The sequence below is a fragment of the Ambystoma mexicanum genome, chromosome 6q (assembly GCF_040938575.1).
Source record: "Ambystoma mexicanum isolate Mex_15411 chromosome 6q, UKY_AmexF1_1, whole genome shotgun sequence".
Classification (NCBI taxonomy): Eukaryota; Metazoa; Chordata; class Amphibia; order Caudata; family Ambystomatidae; genus Ambystoma; species Ambystoma mexicanum.
Genome location: NC_090937.1, coordinates 1,283,390,878 through 1,283,413,514, shown reverse-complemented (window position 1 = coordinate 1,283,413,514; position 22,637 = coordinate 1,283,390,878). Strand labels below are relative to the sequence as shown.

Sequence of the window (22,637 nt, the reverse complement as noted above, 5' to 3'; positions counted from 1 at the left end):
TTGGCACTAATGAAGCAAAAGCCAGACAGCTGTAATACACAAAAGCTACCAGCGGGTGGCTTTTGCTTCATTATTGCCTGAGAGCAGGGATCAACGCAACCTGCTGCTGGTAAGTGCTTCAAATTTCTTTTTTAAAAGCACTGGAAAATAAATGCAGCAGTTTTCCCTCCAAAACTGCAGCATTTATAAATTGTATTTATGTTTGCTCGGGCCCCAGCCCAGAGTCTCCTGGGCTCCCCCAACCCAGGTCGGGAGAGCCCAGGAGACTCAAAGCTGAAGCCACAGCAAACAAACAACGTTGTTGTATTTAAATATGCTTTGGTTTTCTTTCTACGTTGCCCGGAGCCCGAGAGAGAGCGAGAGAGCAATGATATGTTACTCACTTCTAGTCCATGGTCCCCTTTCCTCCATACTGTATGGGCGCCCCTTGCTAGGGATGGGAAACAACCCTTTTCACCAGAAAAAAATGACTTCCCCCATTAATTTAAGATGCACGTGGGGGCGCTGCCCAGGGATCATGCGCTCCCCTGTTCCGCCCACCGTGCCACTCATTCCCCTTTGACGCGTCAACAATGTTACAATTGCCGATTGACAGGTTTATCATCGGGGAAGATGGTGGGATGTATGGAGGAAAGAGGACTATGGACTAGGAGTATGTTAGTCATTGCAGTGAGTAACTTATAATTACTCCTACGTCCCGCCCCCTTTCCTCCATACTGCATGGGCAATTACAACTGGATGAAGCCCCAGGGAGGAGAGTTGCCCCTCATAAGAAAACAAGTTCTTCAAAAGTGCCTGGCCAAATGTTGCGTCGGACCTGGCACTGGCACCCAAGCAGTAGTGCTTTCAAAAGGCAGAGGGGGTAGCCTACGCAGTCTGCCATATGACGTGTCTTTGGAAAGCCACAGCCGTGGCCTTGGCTCTGATAGCATGGGAGTGCATGTTTGCTGACAAAGGGCGTGTACTGCCCCTCATACGCCTCCTTGATGGCCATAACCATCCACCTTGCAATTGAAGCCTTGGATGCTTCTAATAGAAGATTAACCAAGTGCATTGCTTCCATTGTCATTATCACCCCATTGGTGATTGCTGCCCAACATCAAAATGTGTGTGATTTTTGTGAATTCTAAAAATAAATAAATATTGTATTATCACCAACCTGCCTGGTTCATGGTCCATTGTGACCCAGGATATTTGTAAAAAGGGTGTGTGAAACGGGTCGGGTATCGGCTCAATTTGAATTCATTGAAATGAAAGAAAAAGCATTCCTATTGAGCGCCACATCCCAGCATAAAACCAAGTGTCCTTCTCCGGTGTGTGACGCCCGATTGGAATCCTTAACAGATGGTGGCGGGGGGTGGGGGACAAGCTAATGGGGTGGCATGAGTCGGGCCATGGGAAGTAGGAGGGTAATATTGCGTGGTGGGAGGGTGGTAAAGGAGGATGCGCTGTTGCGCTTACCTGGGGGCCAAGAGTAGTGGGCATCCATGGAAGCAGCGTCAGGCTAGGACCGAGTGCTGGAGAGCGTAGATTTCACCTTGTGAGTCGCCATTGTGCAGTGCCTAACACCTGCGGTGCACAACACCACGCCTTTGGCCTCCGCGAGCTTTGCCGCAGAGGGTTCAGCAAGCAGCTTTTAAAGCAAAGCATAGTCCAATGTTGAAGCGTCAAACGCAGCAGAGGGGGATCGAGCCGCGTGCTCTGCAGCGCACAACATCGCACCCTTGTCCTGCACAGGCTTTGCTGCAGAGGGTTCAGCAAGCAGATTTTAAAGCGAAGTGTAGTCGGACGTCGATGCCATGCATAGAATGTAGCAGACGGGGATCGCGCGGCGTGCTCTGCGGAGCACAACAACACATCCTTGGCCTACGCGGGCTTTGCCGCAGAGGGATCGGCAAGCAGTTTTTAAAGCGAAGCATAGTCCGATGTTGATGCGTAGAAGGTAGCGGACATGGATTGAGCAGCATGCTCTGCAGACTTGCGGCTCACAACACTGTGCCCTTGGCCTGCGCAGGCTTTGGGTGCTTCTGCCGGAGGAAACTTAATACAACACGTAAAACAGAGCCCCTGTCAGTCATTAGATTAAGCCTGACTGAGGAAAAATACAGTCCAAAACCCGCAAAAGCCAGCAAAATGAACAAAGGTTTACCACAGAAGGTATAATGTTTTCTTTCCCCTGAACAGCAATTGTGCCCCACATCCTTGAGATGAGAAAACTGAGCGCCAGTAGGACTCATAATACCAACACTACTCGTAGCAGTAACTGCAAAGACTATGGTAACAAGCATTCTATAAATATCAAGTTATTCCTATAGGATGTGCAGTTTAGGTTGGTGCAATTAACTTTTAACCCCTGAAGAATATTGTGTCTCAACATGCGCATGCCTGGTGGACACCTATGTGACTCTTACTCCCTGCGGTCACAAGAGCAGAGCCCATTGATAGTCTTGGTAATAACATCTAAAATGGTATGTCTCCTCAACTGCAATGCATAAAGCTTAGAAGACAGTCCCAAAAGAGTGGGCATCCAACATAGGGGCCAAAATACTTAAGTAACAGAATTTTGAAAGATGGATTTGTTCCTCTTGTGACCAGAATATTATTATTTGTTCTGATAAGTTTAGTTTACCACGCATACAAACCTTATTTATTAGGTGTAGTTACAAATTATTTGATGTCCCATTCACTGCGGCAAACTGGGCTAATGTAAAAAGTGATGAAATGGATTATGAGACACCGTTTGCCGGCATCAACACACTTATGAATAGAGGCACTATTTGAACCATTAACTATTTAGTGTACTCTTGAGATTCGTTTTCTTTAACTTATGCATGTAGAGGTATCCAGACCTTTTGGGCTACAGTTCCAGCGAACTTGCTAGTCCTTTCCAGAGTGTCAAAAAGGATCATGTCTGCATTTGAACGGCTCTATCAGAGTAGATCATCATTGCAAGAGGTATGCAGCATCTATTATCTGTTCTATGCTCAACATGCAAACAGTTTACTACACAACATTTTACAATCACCAGAAATAAGGGTTATAGCAAATAGTTTTCTTCAGCTGGCGTAACTATACGCACAGAAGGCATACCAATGCTGACTATGTGCAAGGTTTGCAAGAGAAAAGAATGATCATTTTAATTGCTGAATTTATTGAAAAGCCTTCACAGAATGCCAAACACATTCTAAATCACTTCATATAAAAGAACATGATCCATTTTTAACTTGTGAACAATTATAAACAACGTTTTCTTTTAAAAAATTATTCACAATACAAATATCGCATTGAAAGGACGCGGGTGAATGCTTCTCAATTCCCGAAAGCAAGCTTCAAGATACGCATGTGCGCGAGTCATTACAATTTGCGAAAACGGTCATCATTAAGCTCATATCTTTTATGCGTTTCCCTCAAATGCCCGACTTACCGCTTGACAGATGCTAATGTGTTTAGTTTGGTTTACTCCCCCAACAAACACGGCGCACGTCAGGAAAACATGAAAGCAAAGGTTGACCAGCATGTGCCAACTCTTAAGGCTGATTCGGATCAATCTGGAAAAAAAAAAGATGCATCTATCAGCGGTGGCTGCATTGCAAGATTAATAACGAGAACATACAGGCTTTGGTGGAGGGCAGCTCTGGCAGCTCATTCCTGGCCAAAAGAGCTTTTCATTCGTACAGCTTTTTTTTTTTTTTTAACAAATGTACCGCTTCGAAATAGCTGTACTGTAAAGGACTTGCCATCACAACTGGTCCAAGTCAGACGAGCCGCAGAAACCAACATTCCCTTTTGAAGTCCTACTGTCTGGCGGAAGATGGACCATGGTTCTTAGTTTCAGTAAACCGTGATCTACGTGAGGCAGGCATTAAAGCCTATGAGGGATTTCCATTAAGGGACTCAGTGGGGACAACAACACGCAAGATACTGGCAGTGATAAAGAAGTGATCTCACTGAACTTTAGAAACTAAAAGCCAACAGTAGCACTGGCGAATGTTCCATAGTTGCAACCAAGTGGCATCTGAAACTGCACAGCTCAACTTGAGCCTGTACAAATGTAAGAAAAAGGCATCCGAGTTTTTTTAACCCCACTTTGATTCAAATCGTTCATTACTCTAGAATTGGATGCACTATGCACATATAGCAAAAAAGCTACGCAACACCACCATAAACACATACTTGCAACATGCGACTGGGTTCAGACTTCAGTATGGAATGCACTCAGGAAACCAGGTCTACCAGTGAGTACAGCAAAAGCCATGCAAATTCCCAGCGCAGGTAATTATCGTATCCACGGTTTGCCATTACCTGTGGTGGTAAACATAGCTGACAAGGACTGTTAAAAGGCACAAAAGCAAAACCACTGCTGATGCGTACACAACAGGGTGCAGAAGACTGGCCGGCTGGGTGTACACTTCTGCTCCACTGAGGTCCTAAGAAAAAATGCAAAAACAGATTTAATTTGCTTTAGTTTCCTGGTTTCAAGTGGTTCTCTTAGCTGTAACAAAGGCATAACGTGTTTGCAAGAACATGTGTAAAGTTAAGAGGGTAGAGGTTGAGAGAATGATGCTGCAATGTATTTGCAATTGTTGGGTGTGAACGCGCCTCGTCAGGGCTATCCCACTCTTTGTCCTAATCACAACCCTGCATTCTCGTTTCTATTCTGTACTGAGCTTCATTTATTTGTAAAACTTCATCTTGCTGCACAAGAGTCCTTATTCTTTTTCAGGTGGTAACTTCCTGAACATTGCAAAAGTTATCTTAAAAAAAACCCATAGAAATAGAGGGTCAGGGCTAAAGAAAAGCAATAGTCTTCTAGCCTCGTCGCGCCCCTAAATCACCAGGTATTACAAGAGGCCACGTTCCCAACACGGATGACTTCCTTTAGGCCACAATGCGTCTTGCTCACTCACTAGTGTGCTACAGATTCGGGGGGGGGGTGAATGTCGTTAAGTTCGCAACAGAGGAAACGTGGTCCTTGCTATATTAAGCTCACGATTTCAGCGTGACAATTACTACCGAAAGCTAATTATCTTGCGCTGCAAGTGATGGGGGCACCCGTTTACTTCGAACCCCATCCCCGGCCAGATGAAAGGCCTTTTTTGTTGAGGAGCAATTATCAGCTGAACTGTGTATAGCCCTAATCCAGAAAAGGAGGATCAGTGCCAAAGTCAGGAGAACAGAAGAATGCCGGTGTGAAGAAAGCAGATTTTTCTGAGTTTCCCAATCATTAGACATGACACCCCATAAGCCCCCCGCCACCCACTCACTGAAAGTTGAAGCACATTTCCTCACACATAACATTGCATTGAAAGGCGATGAACTAGGCATTTCCCCCCCAACATTGTCCCATGCTTGAAGTAAAATGCATTATCAGCAGTCATCCATATATGAGGTATTGCCATTTTACCTTGCAAAAAGGAGGGGCAGTTATTTTCTGAGTGGCAGTAATTACTTCTCAAAATATTCGTAAATTCACATATATAAGACGGGAGTACCAGCATTGTTAGCATGTAAGAGAAATAATTCAAAAATCACACTCAAGCCAGAAGGAGGGTATTCATGTAATATACACGACCTTTTTTCTGACCCTTTCATGCATTGTGTGTAAGTGGTACAGCATGGTTTCCCACGTGCACTGCCATCCGCCAATCGGCGATAGGAAAGCTTGTGTATGCAGGGGGCTGGCCAGCGCCTCGTGTGCATGCGTGCCCACCCCCCAGAACTATACAGGTCACCTTTCTGAAAGGAAGCAGGTAAAGACTGTGCATCCTGTGAGCGATTCTTTCTGAATTGCCACCCATTTCACGGAAGGCTTTTAGTTCTCCTCACATACACAGTGCGAAGACCAGGAGGGGCGGGGCATTCCCATCGTTGCCGTAGAAGACAGTGTACCCCTTACAAACGCGCACGAAGACAACACATTTTGCATTTTTAGGAAACAATCCTACAACTCCATAAACAACCACTAGATGGCAGAATACATCAATAACGGATTCAGATTTCAACCCGAGGAGAAGTGCACAAGCGCAGGATCTGGGTTATATTATTGAGGGCCAAGTCAAAAACATTGCATATCAGAAAACTTTAATTGATAAAAACACTGAGTTTTAATTTGTGAATCTATATATGTTTTATCTGATACCGTACACCCCTTGGGTTGTGCAGTGGGTAAGTCGGATATTAATCTCAGGGTGGCTGCTACAAGTAACTTACTTTTCCACTGGGAATTCCCTTATCCTAATTCTTTAAGAATTCACCTTCAATTAGAGGATACAAGGAGAATAATCACCCGAAAGATCTGGAATTGAATGCCTGCATGCTTGCACATTTACCAGGCCTAAGGAAACGCAGCAGGGCTGCTCTGTGTGCTTTTGGCCTTGCTAAACGTGCACGTCTGCCAAATGAGGTGCGGCTTGCCTTCGGATTGAGCAGGTGCCATGGCTTTACTTGCGAAATGAATGCGTCAACCACGCTTGGTCACTTCTCTCCCATTGGACACAACCGGACACGGTTTCACATATACTGCGGTCTCTGAATGCACCCAGGGGGGGAGCTAGGAACTAGTTCAGCCCAGTTCTTCCTCACTGTATTTTGGGTGGAACTCTGGGTCTGGTTTTGTAATTTGGTTTAGTCATTTTTCACTCCCTCCAGGTTTGACCTCATGATGACACTAACATTTTCCTTTTAAGGTACAGGTGTGATAAAATGCATTAGCGGTAGTGGGAATTGCAGTGACCGATCATGAATTTGTATTTTGGGTGCTGAATAAAACTACAATGAAGTTGTATTGATAAAGGGTTCTTTTTTCTCCGCACCCCTTTAGCATTGCAATATAACGAGTTTACCACCAGGTGTAGGTCGCACATTTTGTAAAGGAGTGCGAAGGACCATGGTAGACCCTTCACTGTTAATTACATGTGCTGTTTTAGTCCATTACAACTCAAGAACCTATTTGGTTGTGTTTTCCATCTAACACTATAATAAAAAGGATACATTTTTCACAGATCTGTGTAGTCTAAGGGTGTATTTCGGAGAGAAACTAGATCTCTCCAAAAGCCTTCCTTCCTGTGTGGCTCGGCTATCTTGGAAAGGGGTGCATAACACAATAACAGTCTAACCTCTGCTCTCAGCAGTGGGGCTATCGAGACCCAACAAAGAGCATGCCCAAACGCTCCAAGGAGAGCCTCGAACCCGGAGTAAACACCACCACAAGTGGCACGAGGAGGGGAAGCTATAGACGAGATCGTCTGGCAAGAGGGAGACGTTTCTCGAGTTGAAAACACAAACTGACAAGAAACTGCCAGTTCTTATTCTGGACTGTCCAGCAGGACTTGCAATGAGGTGACAGATGGTTCTACTGTGTCCTAAGAAGAGGATGACGTCGTTCTGCCCCTCATCAAAAAAGCTGCTCCGACCTTTATTGCCCTTTGCCTCAAGGATACAAAGTGCCCTTCTCATGTGAACCTTGTAGGATGACCAGGCTCCAAACAATCCAAAGTGAAAATCTATTTTGCTTTCCTGTATTCCCATTGAACAGACCCATGGCACTGGAAATAGGACAAGAGAAAATCGGACAGATTTTCAGTCAAAAACAGAACATTTCTGCCCGTCAACACCTTTCTGAGATTAGAAACAACTTTGTAAACTCCACGGAAAGAGTAACAAAACATATACAGAATGCAAACTACGTAGGAGAGCATTTTCCACAATAGTATTTTCACTTTTTCTTTCCATTTCATCTTTTTATTTGTTCATTGTGTGGCTCAATGTCCTTATAAATACTTTTCTCACCATTTACATTTTAGAAACACGAATTTTAGACCAGGCTTCAGTTCAAGCACAATGTCTCTGCTCCCTCTTCCTGTAATGGAAATGAGCACTTGCGCACACCAGCACGCGTGGCCCGAGGAGCCATAGCAAAGGGCTCAAGTGTCTTACCAGGGCTCTCTTCACGTACTTCTCTGCCTGCTGTTCCTTGGTAGATGTAGCATTATGCCAATTCTCTCAGATTAAAAAAAATAATGCGGATCTGCCTACTACCCTCATTTCTCAAGGCTTTTTAAAGGACATCAGGCATTCTGAATGATCTGGGGAGAGTTCTAAATATTGAATTATGTAGACATTTTTTTAAAGTACTGAAAGTTAAAGTATGCTGAAAGTAAATAGACTGCACCCACAGGCACTAAATATACTAGGGCATTATGAAGCAGTTCAGAAGAATGCATGCACATTGCAATCCCACACCAGGGTTTCTCCTACCATCAGCACCGCATAGTTACTGAGGGACGTGCACTGGATGGTGGTGATGTTTTCATCGGAAGACAGAATGTGGCAGCCGTCCGATTTCCATCCTCCTTGCCCGTTGAGCAAATCGAAATCCCACTGGGCCGCAACTGCGTCAGAACCGTGGGCAATGCGACGAAGCGTCACATTTATAGGGATCTGCTGAGTCTCTCTGCTTAGACCATCTATTTAGAAAACACAAACACATTAACCGTTTGTCTGAAACTTCAATGAAAGGTATGTTGCATAAGGTAAACAGAACTATCTTTTTATTTAAAGAAATCTTGTATAATATCAGGCAGGTGCATCCAAACATCACATGACCTTTGCAACGAGATGCAATGCAGCTCAACATACACGTCTTGGCCCGACCATATGGAACTTACCTCGGGCCTCATCACGAGTTGGGCGTAGTGGTAAAAAAGCAGCAGTAACGCTATTATCGCTTCATTATCGCTCCGCTCAATCCCGAATTTGGAGAATTACATTCAGCTCCGTGCTGGAGATAAATCTTGCCACTTTCTGCCCATTTTAGGTGCGATTACCAATGAATGGGCCCAATGGGAATGGGGTTTTACAGCCCCACCCCCACAACTTGGGATCCAGCGAATTTGCATTGGCGGTATCCCAGCGGATTTACCGCCAGGATACTGCCCAGTCATGAGGAGACCCTATATAGCCAAAACAACATTGAAAAACAGCTTTACTGCACTGGTAAACTGTACAATGAGCAGTGCGCAAGCGAGGTCAACCATGCAGTAACCATGAAAGGTTAGTTTACAGCATAGTCTTGGGTAATCTGTGGTATTATAATTATGGAAACTGCTGGCAATAAGAAATTGTACCAACTCAACAAATAATGCCATGTACTGAATCTAGGTAAATGCACAGTGCAAGTACGGAATCTAGGCATTTATTAGAGTAGCCAATATATATATCTAAACCCATCACACTCCATGTCTATGGAATATTAGCCGAAGTCACAGCGCCATCCTACATGCATCTGCTTTCATACACAACTAGAATTACACTTTGCAGCTACATTTCACGACACAAATTAGAACTGTAGCTACACACATAATGACCATCCTCTCGCATACCTGCTCAAGACCACCTTTCTAGACTACCTCTCGCCACCCATTCACATGCCAACTAGACATGAGCGGCCAGCAGGGACTTGGCCTCCCCTTCATATCCTCGTATTGGCAATGGTAGACAATCGTATACTAGCACATACTCGAATTTCCCATACTTTTTGAGTTCGGTGCCCTGAGGGCGTTAAACCTACAGCACGTTGTGACCATACCTATGGTGAAAGGCACTATACAAATGACACATTACATGACTACTAATATGGACATGTGGTAGTAAAGCCCTAGATTTTATATCTCAACGGCAGTTCACGACGTACAGACTAGTCCTACATCACTGTTCGGGAGAATGTTCATTTTTGTGCCAATTCCCTTTAACCTTGGAGACCCCCAGCTTTTTTGCTGGATTTAGGGCTTTTTAATTTTAACTCCTAGGTGAGTGGGACTTTTTTCTCACTCAAGTGTTTTTTCTGACTAGCATTTTTGTTTTTCTTACTGTTTAACAGAGTTTGGTGAACTCCTTAGGCATCTGCTTTTTGCATTCTGACGCACAGCATCTTTTGTGCAGTGCCACTGAGAAGTCCTTTGGACTTCTCTTAATGTTTAACTATATTTTCTTGGGTGAGCTACTGTTCCCAAGAATAGTAAGATGACACCTGTCTAACCTTTTGTTTTGTGGGTCCAACACATCACCCTATGTGGAGTGCTGGGGGGCGGGGGGTACATAGTAACTCCTTTATCCCACTTCTCATGCAACATTCTGTTACACTAACTAACTTGAATACCTGGTGGCAGCGGTTTCTTTTTTACTAGATTGGGCCATGTATCTGCAGGGTGATTTCTCAGCTGCAGTACAGCACCAAAGGGTGACCATTTTCTCAAAATGGCTCAGTCTTCTAGTCTTCTTTTTTTGCCGTTTGTCAGTTAGTTCCTTCTGGGCTTTTACTCTGTTTGAATCAGGTTTGAGTCCCTTGTGCATTAAGCCCTGAAGCCCGCCCAGGCTCCAGAGTGTCTGTAATGGCAGGAAGTGAGGGAGAGTCCCGGAACTCCCCTGTCCATTTTCTCTAGGTGTATCGGAGGGGAAACCAGTTGCGATTGGCCTGCTGGCTGTCCAGGAGGACAGTAACCCTGCTGGGTGAATGGCAGACTAGGGCTGTGAATCAATGGGAACTTGCTTAAAAGGTAAGGCTTTTGGGACTGGGGGCAGAGTCGAACACTGGAGGCCAACATCCGACAAAGACGACGTGAAGAGACCAGCAGCACCCTTCTGGACTGTGAAGTGCCCAGTGAAGCCCTGCAGCTGTGCTGACCCTGTTTTCGTTTAGACTGGGAAGACCCGTACGGGACAACTTCCTCCCTTGGGCTGGTGGGACCAACTAGCCTTGAGACAAGCTTCATTTTGGTGCAAGCCCGACTTGTTGTGACTTTCCAAGGCTGCAGAATCCCAATACCCGTGGACCCCTGGCCATCATCAAGTGCATTGTCTTTGGAAGTGCGAATACGGCCAGACCTTCATGGACATTCAGAGGACCCTACAGAAGCAGGAAATCTTTATCCAGAGTCTCCTCACCAGCGTCCAGATCAAGTAACCTCTAACCAGAGCTGTTCGTTCTTCTTTGGCACTGAGAAAAAGATGCCAAAACCACAAAAGGCTGCTGAATAAAGGAGAATACATTGCCGTAGAGCCACTGTCGCAAGTGCTGCTGCAGAAAACCACCAGGTGTCTTCCCTTTTGTCACCATGACCAAGGACCAGGAACAAGGGTCTGTTACACTGCAACAGGAAGGCATCAAGCTGGAATGAATTCTTCAGTTCACAGGCACTGTGGAGCTTGGGGTACATCTACCTTTTGCCAACTGTGGTGCTTCCTAGCTTGGGGAGTACTTTTTAAAACCATTTTGAGTTGCCCTCAACTCACATGCACACACCTTCCAGCTTGTACTTCTTCAAGGTGGCTCCTCTTGAGCTTCTGTGATTTTCTACAACTACTATTTTAAAAACATTTTCTAAGAAGAGAGCATGAGAACTTTGAACAAGCCCATTGACTTTGACTGTCCTGGCTCCTTAAAGGACCCCTTCTGAACCTATTGGCTTTGGCAGTGCTTGTTCCCTTACAGTTTTTAATGGTTCAACACTTATTGCTGGGATACAAGACTGCCTACATCCTTCTGGGATAATCTACCTGTTTTTCTAAGTACAAAGTATGTTCTGATCGGACTATAACTTTTCCCTCCTTATAACTCAGTTGCTGCTTCTTAAAGATTGTCTAAATATCCTTTTGTATATATAAATACATATTTATACTACAACTTTAAGTGTCTAAGTGTTTACTTTGATACCTGTATTTATGATTTAATTGTACAGCTCTACAACTCACATTACCACTCTTAAGATAAGCCTGGCTGCTCAGTCACTCTACCAAAGTGTGCAGTACAGACCTATATTAAAAAGCGGGTTATCTTGTCTTGTAAAGTCCCACACCAGTAGAACTCTACAAATTCTTACCTAACAATCACTATCCGAGTACATAGTGACCACGGCTAATTGTGGTAACTGGTATAGGCTCTACTCTTTAAAGACCAGCTCAGACATTCTTATTTTGTGCAGCCCTTTGGTGGGGTTTAGTTCTGCGACATCGGTTGAAGGAGATGTTGCAATTAGCGATGGCAGCAAAGTCTGTGCCACTGGTGGCAATACCACCCTTTATGTAATAGGTAGGGTACTCAAGTGCATCCACATATGATCCAGGAGAACAGCTGATCTTAACTGCTCACTTGATGTAATTAGCAGGCAACGGAATTCCAAGCTGCAGTCAGACAGCCAAATCCTCTGCAGTTAACCGGTAATCCAGTATTCGGTCTCTCGCTGCACTATTCAAAAAGCAAAATCCTTTCACCGGGCTGCATAATACATTAAGAATTGGTTTGAAGCATTGGCGTGGAGTTCAAAATTCGACAGATCTGCAACTCTCCTTCCTACACGTGTGTAAGAGGCAGGAAATAGTTACAACAAATGTGCACATGTAATACAAATAACCACAGGGAATAGAGAAGAACTCTACGAAGGAAGTGATAATAAAGTGTAGAACATCTCGGAAGCTCACACCTATTCGAATCCTCACAATCTGGTAAATTTCTACATTAAGATGGCTTCAGGGCCGAGGTAAAAACACGTTCACATTACTAAACAACTTTTATACGTAGCTCATCCGCCTTTTACAGAAATCCTTTCACCTGCCTGTTTTTCAATGTTATTCGGGCAAAAGAACAATCAAAACATGCATTTATGTTACATTTCAGACGTTAGAACCAAAAAAAATAATGTCAGTGTTGAGCAACCAAACTACAACCTGTGGGTGCATAAGAACCTTACATTCAGATGGGCACTGAGAAACTCAATGAAGGCATGGGACCAATTTCCCCAGAGTAAACCAAGCATCTCAATTGACTGTAGCTCAAGGCTTGCAGCACAGATCAACAAGCAAACACGATCTAGTGCACCACAACCATCTGAAACAAACCTATTTTGGCCAGAATGACTGGTGTAACCACTGTTCGTCGCTTGCCATCATCCGCCAGATGTGTTGAATTTCCAGTTGCAGGGAAAAGCTTCCCATTTCGGAATGCAATCAGCTGAAGCTTGCAGAGAGACTCGTCCACAGGTCGGATTTCACTTTTTTCCTTTTGAGAAAAAAGGGCAAACGGAAGCTGGATTGAAGCTTCCACAATAGTATTCTGCAAAATTAAGACATTTGTGTTAAAATGGAAGCCAGCTTCTGGGAGAAAAACATCTTTCACAGTTTTGCAGTAGAACATTTTTCCTCTCCTTTTCTATCCAGACTACCTTGCTTATTCTGCTTCTGCTCATAAGGAACAAGTTACTTACCTGTAACTGTTGTTCTCCAGCCTGGGTCTGGCATGGATTCACATGCTCATGAATATTCCCCGTCGTCAGGCTGGGAATCCTCGGTAAAGAAAAAATCAGTATCAGTTTCATTTCTGATCTGTCTTTCTTAGTAGTAACCAATCACTGATCTCTGGGTCATACTGCCCCCAGCCAATGACTGCCCTCTCCCTAAGCCCCGCCTCTGGCAGCCATCCTCAGATTTTTACCGCACGTTCAAGTGTTGGGAGTCCTCGTGCTTAGCTCTCGAGTTTTTTGCTGCATTTTCGCACCTTCAGGAGATTTTCTCATTTTTTGGTTTAATCGAGCCTCAAGCTCCACTGTTTCTAGTTCCGATAACGGGGACCCGTTTCGGAATTCTACGCCCCTCAAGGGTGAAGTTTTCATCGAGTATACGCTTCTTGGAGTTGCGGCCTACCTCAACGGACATGGCCCAGGACAAGGGAAGCTCGATGCCCGGATCCAAGCTGTTCAGGTGCTGCCCTGGATGCAGATTTCAAAATGTTTTCAAGGGGGACGAGCATTCGCGATGACTCTACTGCCTTCATGAGGACAAGATGCACGTGGAGAAGGACTGTGCGTTCTGCAAGAACCTTTCGGAACGGACCAAACAAGATCGTCGTTCCCGCCTCGCCGGAGAAGGGCACAGTAGGTGAGAAGGCGAAGAAAAAGTCTGAGCGGGCTTCTAAGTCCTGTGAGGGCGCCCCGGCGACAGGGGCCCAACAGAAGGCCAAGCACCGCGAGTCTGCGGGCACCACGACTGCCGACAGGTCGGGCTCTTCGGCTGCCAGGCAGGGCGCGACTTCCCCAGCCCATTCAACCACAAGCCAGCGCTCTGGTTTGCGGAAGAGGAAGTCCGAGAACCCGGGTAAGCTGCTCGAGCGGCCCCGGTCGATCTCAAAGGGACCCGAGGGGGAGCGAGGCGCTGACCCTCCCCCCAAGGCGAAGGCCCAGGACGCACCTAAGGTGGTGAGGGCTTTGATCCAGCCGGCAAAGGCCTCTATCGAAGTGGTCGCTGCGACCCTGGCGAAGCCGGCTGAGACTACGCCAGTGGAAACGGCCTCTGGGCCCAGAGTATCCCTGCCACCGCGGAGGGAATCCTCTTTCCAGCCCATCGTTAAGACCCACATGAAGATCCCGGCAGAAAAAGAGGGGGCGGGGGCCGGTGGCCATTACAAACTCGGAATCCACCTCTGAGGAGGATCGGATGGAAACCGGGAAGGGCCTCAACGAGAGGTTCATAGGCCTCAACGAGAAGTTCGAGAAGGTTCGATCCCAGTGGACGGTTCCCGCTGATGTGATCGAAGATGGCGACGAAGAGGGCCCAGTGGAGCAGCCATCCCGTCCGTCGCAGCCATTACCTGAGCCCCAGGATAGCTTGGCGCCCATTTTGTTGGCGAGCCAATCCTTATGTACTGAGATAAGGACGAGGTTACCACGGACCCCGACGGAGGATCCAGAACCAGGCCCGTCGGGAAGCCCTCCGAACAAGCGGAGGAGAGTCCACCCCGCTCCTCCCTTCGTGCCCGCGAGGCCTGTGGACCCCTCATCCCCCTCGCCAGATCCTAGAGAGGATACGGCGACGAATACAGAGACGGGGACGGACGGCGACGATGACACAACGGACATCTCGTCATCACCCCCCCCCCCCTCGGGCTTCTCCACCCGACCAAATTGGCTCCTTTCACGCCATGATAACCAGGGCATCCGAGCTCTTCCAGCTCTGCCCTGAGAAACAGAAAAAAAAGGGTTTCTTTACCAACGACGAGAGGCCAAGAGGAAGACGGTCCTCGCGGTGCCGTTGCTCGACGACATCTGGGACGAGGGGCTGGCTATCCTCAAGAACCCTTCCACGACACCCGCCAAGAGGGACAGGTATGAGAAGAAGTACCGAGTCCCCGATGCCACCCCCTTGTGCCTCAGGGCCCAGCCCAAGCCGGACTCTGTCGTCTCAGTAGCAGCCAAGAAGAAAGCAGCGGGTGCGGCGGCTTCAACTTCCACTTCCCTGCCGGACAGTGACGGCAAGAAGTTGGACTCCATGGGACGAGTCACCTCGTCGGCGGCGGCGACGATGAAGGCGGCCAATGCCTTAGCGATCGTGGCCCGCTACGACGTCAGGGAGCTTTGGTTCAAGATAGCTCCCCTGCTCGACTTCCTACCGGACGACAAGAGGGCGGAGGCCCTACAAATTCTGCAGGAAGGAGAGGTGGCGTCGGATCACGCCACAACGGTGTCAACGGACATTGCCGATACCAGATTTCACCAACTGGGCAACGGGGTTTGCCTCCGACAAAGAGGACGGCTCAAGGCAACGGACTTTCGCCAGGACATCCAGACCAGAGTGTTGGATATGCCATTCAACGGCAACAACTTTTTTGGGAAGACGGTGGACGAGTCGCTCCAGGCCATCAAGACCTACTCGGAGACGGCCCGGGCCCTAGGGGTACTTCAACAACGACGGCCCTTTCGGAGCTCCGGAGGCAGACAGGGTGCCTCCAAGGGATCCAGCGGTGGCTCTTCTACATACCGCCAGGCGGCCGCTCCTTGTCCCAGGAGGCCTACAGAGGTTGCGGCAAGCAAGGGGGATCCCGTCGTCGTCAAGGAGGCCAAGGCGGCACGGCCTCCTCCAAGCAAGACTGAACCGGCCGTGGCGTCGGGCCCCCACCTAAGCACCCCGGTGGGAGGCCGGCTGACGAAGTTAGTCAGCATGTGGGAGTCCATCTCCACCGACCGTTGGGTGCTGGACACCCTGGCCAACAGGCACTTGCTGGAATTCCAAAAGAAGTGTCCTCACATTCCTCCTGTGGCCAGGAAGGAGAATCACGTCCCTCAACTGCTGTTGGAGGCAAGGGCGATGCTCAAGAAAGGTGCCATCGAGCTCGTCCCCAGGAGGCTCCGGGGCTCGGAATGTACTCAAGGTACTTCCTCGTCGAAAAGAAGACCGGCGGTTGGCGCCCCATCCTGGACCTGCGTCGGTTAAACAAGTACATCAAGGCGCAGAAATTCAGGATCGTCACCCTCCAGCACGTGCTGGGACAGCTGGAGGAGGGCGACTTCCTATCGTCGTTGGACCTGGAGGATGCTTACTTACAAATCCCCATTCTAAAAGGACACAAAGTTTCTCAGGTTCGCGGTTCAGGGACGCCACTACCAATTCAGAGCCCTGCCGTTCGGATTAAAGTCGGCACCCAGGGTATTCACCAAGTGCCTGGCACCAGTGGCGGCGCGGCTGCGCCTGCAGGGGATCCACATCTACCCCTACCAGGATGACTGGCTAATCTGGGCAAGGACAAGAGAACTCACCGTCGAAAACACACAGCGAGGACCGTCCGGCTGCTCACGGAACTGGGATTCGCCATCAACTACCCCAAATCCCACCTGGTTCTGTCGCAAGTAGCACTGTTTCTGGGAGCGAAGCTCGGTACAGTTGGGCAATTGGCCTGCCCGTCGGAGGAGAGGACGAAGGCCATTCTGGGCAAGGTGCGGCGCCTGCTAGCCACGGACGTGGCCAGGGTGAGGTCCATCAAGTCCCTCCTCGGGATGATGTCCTCATGCATCTACCTTGTAACCCTTTGCAGACTTCGGATAGGTCCGCTACAGGAGTTCGACGCCCGCTGGTTTCAGGGGACAGGCTGCTTCATAGACAGGATCCCTCTCGACGAGGAGTTCCGTCGGGCGATCCTATGGTGGGGTACCCGTGCACACCTCACTACAGGCACAGACTTTCAGGAGACGGCGACGATGGACGCCTCTCTGGAGGGTTGGGGGGCCCACACCAGAGATCTCCACACAAGAGGCCTTTGGCTCCCGGAGGAGAGGTCTCTCCACATCAACATTCTGGTGCTTTGAGCAGTGTTCTGGTCGCTCAAGTCGTTCCTTCCATCCCTCAAGGACAAGATGGTGAGGATCTTCACCGACAACACCACCACGATGTTCTACATACGGAAGCAGGGAGGCACCAGATCCCCAGCCCTATCCAAGGAGGCCCAGGATCTGTGGCACTTGGCCGTCGCCCAGGGGATGTTTCTGGTTCCCTTCCACTTGGCAGGAATAAAAAACACCATCGCCGACTCACTCAGCAGGGAGCTGCGCTCATGCCACGAGTGGGAACTACGTCAGGACCAGGTGGATCGGCTCTTTCGACGATGGGGCAAACCCCGGATCGACCTTTTCGCGACGGCGATGAACTCCAAGTTGCAGAGGTTCGCCAGCAGCTTCCCGCAGCAGAGGAGCATGGGCGATGCTTTCTCGTTCCCTTGGGATGGCCGGTTTCTATACGCGTTCCCTCCGTTGCCGTTGCTGCTCCGTCTCAACCAGCTCAAGAAGTCCAGGTGCAGAATGATCCTCGTCGCACCGGCGTGGCTGAGGCAGATCTGGTTCCCGGACCTTCTGGACTTGTCAACGTCCCCACCAGTCAAGCTGCCGGCGGACGCGGATCTTCTCTCCAGGTAAGGAGGCGCCATTCTTCATCACGACCCGGAGTCGCTGAACTTGCAGGCCTGGCTCCTGCAGCACTAGAGTTTGGAGGGTACGATATCCCGGCTGACTGCAGAGAGTTTCTTGCAAAAGCCAGGGCGTCCTCAACTCTCAAGTGTTATGGTCATAAGTGGAAGAGGTTCTCTGTCTGGTGCCGTGCACAGAAGATTAACCCTCTGCGGATTACGGCCCCTCAAGTACTGCCGTACCTACTGTCGCTGTCGAAATCTGGACTGGCTCACGCCTCCATCAAAATACATCTGGCTGCCATCTCCCGATATACCAGGACTACGGGACGGGCGTCCTTGTGGTCTCATCGCCTGGTAAAGGAATTTATGAAGGGACTATGCCGATTGTTCCCACCGGTGAAGGCTCCTGCCCCGGCGTGGGAGCTTAATGTGGTGCTGACCAGGCTCATGGGGGCCCCATTCGAGCCTATGCATTTGGCGCCTTTGAAGTTCCTGTCATGGAAGACAGCGTTTCTCGTGGCCATCACCTCCGCACGACGAGTGGGAGAGATCCAGGCCCTATCTTGCAAGCATCCATACTTGACTTTTCATGACACAAGGGGTGGTGCTGTGGACGCACCCCTCCTTCATGTCCAAGGTGCCGTCGGACTTCCACCTCAACGAGCCCTTGGTGTTACCAGTTTTCTTCCAGTCGCCTTCGACGCTGGCCGAGAGGACTTTGCACTCGCTGGATGTAGCTAGAGCGCTGAAGTTCTACGTGGACCGCACGAAGAGTTTTCGGAAAACATCACAGCTGTTTGTGAACTTTGGACCTGTGAATCAGGGGAAGGCTCTCTCGAAGGCTTCCATTTCCCGATGGCTCTCCAGCTGCATCATGCACTGTCACCGGTTGTCAAACCGACCGCTGCCCGGCCGTCCGAGAGCCCATTCGACCAGAGCGATCGCTGCTACCACGGCGTTCCTGTCTGGTGTGCCCCTGCTGGACATCTGTAGGGTTGCTACGTGGAGGTCGACACACACCTTCACAAGATTCTACTGCGTCGATCGGGACCCCAGGGAGGAGTCCAGGGTCGGCCAAGCAGTGCTGCGCAACCTGTTTGCCTAAGGTGAGCCTGGTGAGGAGGTAAGAATTGCTTAATGTTGAGTTTTGGGTGTAATGCTTAATGTTGAAGCCGTTGCCACCTCCCGTGGTTGTGCATGTGGGTACTGCTATTTATTCTTTTATTCATGAGCATGTGAATCCATACTTACCTGTAACTGTTGTTCTCCAGCATGGTTCTGGCATGGATTCACATATGAACCCTCCCGCCTACCCCTCTGCGGCTCTTCACTTGGTCATACTGCCACTTTGCGTGCTACCAAATCTGAGGATGGCTGCCAGAGGAGGGGCTTAGGGAGAGGGCAGTCATTGGCTGGGGGCAGTATGACCCAGTGATCAGTGATTGGTTACTACTAAGAAAGACAGATCAGAAACGAAACTGATACTGATTTTTTTCTTTACCGAGGATTCCCAGCCTGACGACGGGGAATATTCGAGGATTCCCAGCCTGACGACGGGGAATATTCATGAGCATGTGAATCCATGCCAGACCCCATGCTGGAGAACCTTGGTGTCATCTTCGATCCATCACACAGCTTCTCGCTCTTCATCTCCAAATCTGCCACTGCAGCCAGACTCAACCTCCTCAATATCACAAACATGTGCCATCTTCTTCCTTTCAATATTGCTAAACAGACAATCTCCCACTAGACTTGCAAAAGCATGATGTGTCATGGCCACTCGTAATTTCTGGAATCCTCCTTCAGTTCCTTGATGCCTTAATCCATCACTTTTGCTATCTAGTAAACAATGGCAAACTTTCCTGTTCTGTGTTAAGTGCCGGCTTCTGTTCTAGCTGGGAATTTTTGTTGTAAAAGTTTTAGTTTTATAGTTCTGTGTTTCTGATACTGAAAGCGATGCTGTGTGTTGCTTAGTTACCCATTTAGGATGGTTTGCACCCATAAAACCTATGAAATATAAAGACTATCAAAACTAGACACCACATCAATGCGTAGCCTAAACAGACATCTGCCTTTTGCATGCTGTGTGAGCTCTAAAACCAATCTTTTCTAAAGTAACAGAATAAGAGTCAGCATTCAGGAGTACATTTGACCCAATTAACAAAGTGTCATGTGTGATGTTTGAGAAAAAAAATGAAGGGTACAGGTACACACATGTATGTCAATGTATACCTGTGAATGCCACTTTGGGCACCAGTGGCATCAGAGTTAAGTTAGTGCTACTTGCTAGATGGCGTATTAAAGATTTTGTGATCCAGTCTGCTCCTATGCATATTCCATAAGCAGTTAATTATTTCGGCATGCTAGCCTGCAATTACCAAGGCAATCCTTCATTTTCAGTTGGCCCCTTTTAGTTTAGTTTCCCAAAAAATAAAATCACAAATGCAAGTTACCTTTACAGGAATAGGTTTTAAAAAAAGATTAGCGCCGACATCCATTTGTATGACAAACATGGAAACAATATACCAAACGTACCTTTAATGCAAAGCTGGAAAGTGTATTTGATATATTGCACTTGAAACTCATTTGTTTATCTAAATTTCCATCAGAATCCCTTCTTGCAAAGTCAAGGCCTGTTCGGTCTGAGGTGATCACTTTCTGGAACACGGTGCAAGTCATTCCACTGAAGCCAGTAGCTTTTATAACATACGCTTCTAGCGCAATATTTGGTGAATACTGTGAAAACAAGAAATAAACCAGCTGAAACAGCAGCAAAGAGCACAAGCATATGAAAATGTAACTTCTGTACTGTTGGTCCCATTTATCTTTTGTGGGAACAGCCAACATGCCCAAATGACTATATATTGAGTTCAAACATACCATTTCTCCGCCTGCGTTCCCCTAGCATGTTCAAAACTATGCTTTTGAATATCTCACAGCTGAGTTTCCACCCAACAGCTGTTAAGATAGATTTTTAGAAGCTGGCCTGGTGGACAGATTCTAGGAAGCCACCCTAGTTTTATTGAACTGGGGATCTCTGAGGTGAGCCAAACCCAATCAAGGTAAGCATTGCGTCTGATCAAGGCTTAGTCTCAGGAGAAAGTGAGTGGGGTGAGGGGGGCCACCGTGAGTCCACACAATAATTCCTCCTATGATAAGCTTGACTGCTGTGCCATTCTACAAAGCTTTCATGGGTAGTACAAGCTTATACTAAGAGTTGTGGACCTATAATTATGAAGTCTTAGCTCAAGTGGAGATTATGAAAACTCGCCTAAAATGATCCAGGAAAAATCAGCAACCAAGTATTCCACACACCTGCGCAACTTCCAAAAGATCCATTTTCTGACTTTGCTCATCAATCTACAACGCTTTTTGGCCTTCCTGAGTGTACCCAAAACCAGTGCAATAGCGAAACGCTAGCCTCTATTTCTGAGAGACCCCAAAAGAAAAACAGGCTGAGCAGAGGAGTTGAAGTTATCCGATTCATGCTACTGGTCTCGCAGTATTTGTTAGGGATACACCTCTACGAAACACTGACAACCAAATGCAGCAACAGAAGTGCCTAACGTCTCAGCTGAAAAGAATCTTGGAGCAATGTTGCACTCTAATGGCCACTTGATGCATGGCTGATATTTCACTCGTTCAAATAATTTTAATCCATTCAGAAGAAGAACAAATACCTAAACAGGACATTTGTTCAGCTCATCTGAACTTCTATGTGAATTGACCATCCATGTGCATACGAACAGCAAATCTATAACGAGTGATCTCAAATTAGCAGAATGTAAAAGAAAGTGTTAACTAAGAAGAAAGGTGATCAAATAAAATGAATGGAATTCAACATGGCCTAAAGAGTTAAGTGAATCAGATTAACAAAAGCGAGGAGAAGAATGGGTACAATAAAAAGGTTTCTTTTTGGACAGCAACAAAAAGCATTAGTGCTATGTTCATCACAAATGATATTTAATTTGGAGCATGTGGGAGACAAATTAGGCAAATGGTTACGATAAATGACAAAAAGCCCAACTTTTAATAGCAGCGCTTTGGTTTCACTAATGATGTTCATCCCCCAACATTACTGGTCTAACATGGTTTTAATGTAGTGCCTATTTATTGGGTTTGCATGTGCCACATGCAAACTCACACTCACTTGAGGGCACGCGGGAGTGTGGTGAGGGGCTAGTGGAACGAGGAGAAAGTGAACAGGAATGAAAAGGAAGGATACAATTAGACCGAAAGGTAAATTCAACAATGCTAAAACGTAATCATCATCGTCACATCCCTGATGACCACTAATAAGAGCATTTCAAACCTTTCGACGCTGAAGACTTTCTTGCATCATCAAGAGATTCATCATATAATACTTTAGCCATATGGCTACCTTTTACGTGGAAAAGATACGAAAGAGAATGCAACACTTACAGTGGAGTAAACCTGCGCACCATTGGCCAGTCGGTAAGAAGCAATGCGCTGCAAGCACTGGACAATCTTTGTACAAGCCTTGGCTTCCCTCTGTGCCATCCATAGGACTCGCTCATCAGCCAGCATGATGTTACTTGCAATGTCCACCATTACGTCTCCGAGCTAAAGGGGGCGGAGGGGATATTAAGATACTCAAACAGGATATTCAAAAATACATGAAGACAAACTTACAAGGTTTACTTTCTTAAAAGCACCATCACTTTGTAGGCAAATGCTTGATTGTGAACACAACTGGAGACAAAAGTGGATCTTTTTGAACAGTACAATACCAGAAGGTTCCTTGCTATTATGTGGTATTTCCTAAACAGATGACGCCAAGGTCCAACATTTCAAATTTCAAGCTACTAGGCAGGCATGAAAAGTCACTTGCTTTATGTGTACACATATATAGCACACCATTTCTTACTCGACAAAAGTTAATTATGACTAGCCAGTG

General features: G+C 47.3%; 1 protein-coding gene across 1 annotated transcript in view; it reads right to left on the bottom strand.

Annotated features, from left to right (window-relative positions):
• ADGRA3 (adhesion G protein-coupled receptor A3) overlaps positions 1-22,637 on the bottom strand; it is a 451,503-nt gene that overhangs the window by 44,402 nt on the left and 384,464 nt on the right. The window contains exons 11-16 of the mRNA XM_069631885.1: positions 22,142-22,303; positions 20,255-20,455; positions 12,892-13,105; positions 8,257-8,465; positions 4,303-4,427; positions 3,425-3,548 (exon numbers count right to left, since the gene is read on the bottom strand). Coding sequence (XP_069487986.1) covers positions 3,425-3,548; positions 4,303-4,427; positions 8,257-8,465; positions 12,892-13,105; positions 20,255-20,455; positions 22,142-22,303 — 1,035 coding nt within the window. The remainder of the gene's footprint in view (positions 1-3,424; positions 3,549-4,302; positions 4,428-8,256; positions 8,466-12,891; positions 13,106-20,254; positions 20,456-22,141; positions 22,304-22,637) is intronic.